The sequence below is a fragment of the Penaeus monodon genome, chromosome 30 (assembly GCF_015228065.2).
Source record: "Penaeus monodon isolate SGIC_2016 chromosome 30, NSTDA_Pmon_1, whole genome shotgun sequence".
NCBI lineage: Eukaryota > Metazoa > Arthropoda > Malacostraca > Decapoda > Penaeidae > Penaeus > Penaeus monodon.
Window position 1 is genome coordinate 2,642,044 of NC_051415.1, and position 1,631 is coordinate 2,643,674.

A 1,631-nucleotide genomic window follows, 5' to 3' on the forward strand; every position below is an offset into this window, starting at 1 on the left:
CTTCTGTATGAACCACACCCTCAGTGCCATTATAACACTGTAAGTTTCAATATCCATTCAGTCCCATAACATTAAGAGTGAACAAGGTCGTTTATTTCTGTCCGACATTACTTCACTCTTGATTCGATTTTACTCCCTAGTGTTCAACATTTTATCCAATTATCTACAGTTGCCTAGTAAATGGAATTATTTTTTTTTAGACAATATAAGTTTACTTTGGTTTGATGAAAAGTTTTTATTATTGTTAGGAAAACCTACAGATATTACAATTGTGATGTAGAGTTGCTAAAACTACTCCACTGACGTAAGTACTAATGTTACCATTAACTGTATCAAATAATTACTAATTAATAACAATAGCGATGCTAATATTGACTCTATGATTATCACTGTAATTTCTGTTGAAGCTGTGATGCTATTCTAAACAATTCCCCTGCTAGCTATGAAACGCAAATTTCACTTTTCCTCTATATGACATCTAGGCCAATATTATACTAGTGGTGCTTGTGATTCATTATTCAACATGCATTTACCAAAAACAATGCATATCCTATATTGAGTAGCAACCACTGGACTAAACACATATACACTATTTTTCCCATAATAATAAACATGGACGATCATGTATCAGATGCCAATATCCCTCAGCTAAACGGGAGACTCCAACGCGTTGTATAAAACGATCCAAATATTTAAAAATCCGTAGAAGCCCTCCTGCTGTGAATATTCATTATACATAGTCATACACGTATTCACATGCAGGCCGGTGTAGAACCGCAAGCTCGAAGTCATGCATCTCGAACTGTAACTCTCAGTGACAGGTTAGTGAACCATCGCAGGGTCGTGACTTACCTGCACATCTGAATGATTTCCTGCATCTGGAATATGTGTGGCAAGTGTCCTTCGCTGCGATCAGTGTGTGGCGGCGCGGCGGTTCCCGTGGGTCATGGAGAGCACCACTTCTATTCCATGAGCTGGCGTGGGAGCGATAAAGTCAAGTGTCCTCGCGTGATCCGTCTCACAGGCGACCCGTGTACACTCTCCACCGGTTCATGCAGCACTGATCGTCCCTACACCATTGCTACCTGAAGTGTCTTAGCCCCGCCCAGGGCATGCCAGGCCCGGGCTCCAATGGGCCGATGGGCGCCTCTGATTGGCCGAGGCGCCGGGGGAGGCGGACCCTAATCCCGGTCAGCCCCTCCCAGGTCTTCGGTAGATGGACACTGACAGCATGACCTAGCTTGTGACGTTTGCATTGTCTCGGCAAAAAAGAAAGGGAGAAAAAAGGGCGATGGGTTCAGAGCGAAGAGAGTGTTATTCAACATTCACTCGCGAGGCGGGTCGGGTGAATAACGCGGCGACCGGGGGGGGGGGGGGGTCACGGGAGGCTCTTCTTCACAGAAACAAGTTCTTGAGAAAACGGCGCGGGAAGTCGCCTGACCTTCGATATTTGAAAATATAAAATCTGTGACCTCTTTCCCACGGAAGTTGAGCATATTTTCGTCCTCTTCATCATCGCCGATTGGGAAACCGTCGGCCACTCTTCCAGTATCATGTATGTACAGCTTTTTGCATGGCGAATGTGATGTAATGATCGATTATGCACCGGGCAATTCCATTTGTATCTAGTG

The 1,631-nt window shown here is 44.7% G+C and overlaps 1 protein-coding gene across 1 annotated transcript in view; it reads right to left on the reverse strand.

Annotated features, from left to right (window-relative positions):
* The window catches only part of LOC119592453 (neuronal PAS domain-containing protein 4-like), a gene marked incomplete at its 3' end in the record, with an annotated part of 98,034 nt that extends 96,980 nt beyond the window's left edge, over positions 1-1,054 (reverse strand). Inside the window, 1 exon segment of the mRNA XM_037941275.1 lies at positions 853-1,054. Within this exon segment, the coding sequence (XP_037797203.1) occupies positions 853-878 (26 nt within the window).
* Between the last annotated feature and the right edge of the window lie 577 nt (positions 1,055-1,631).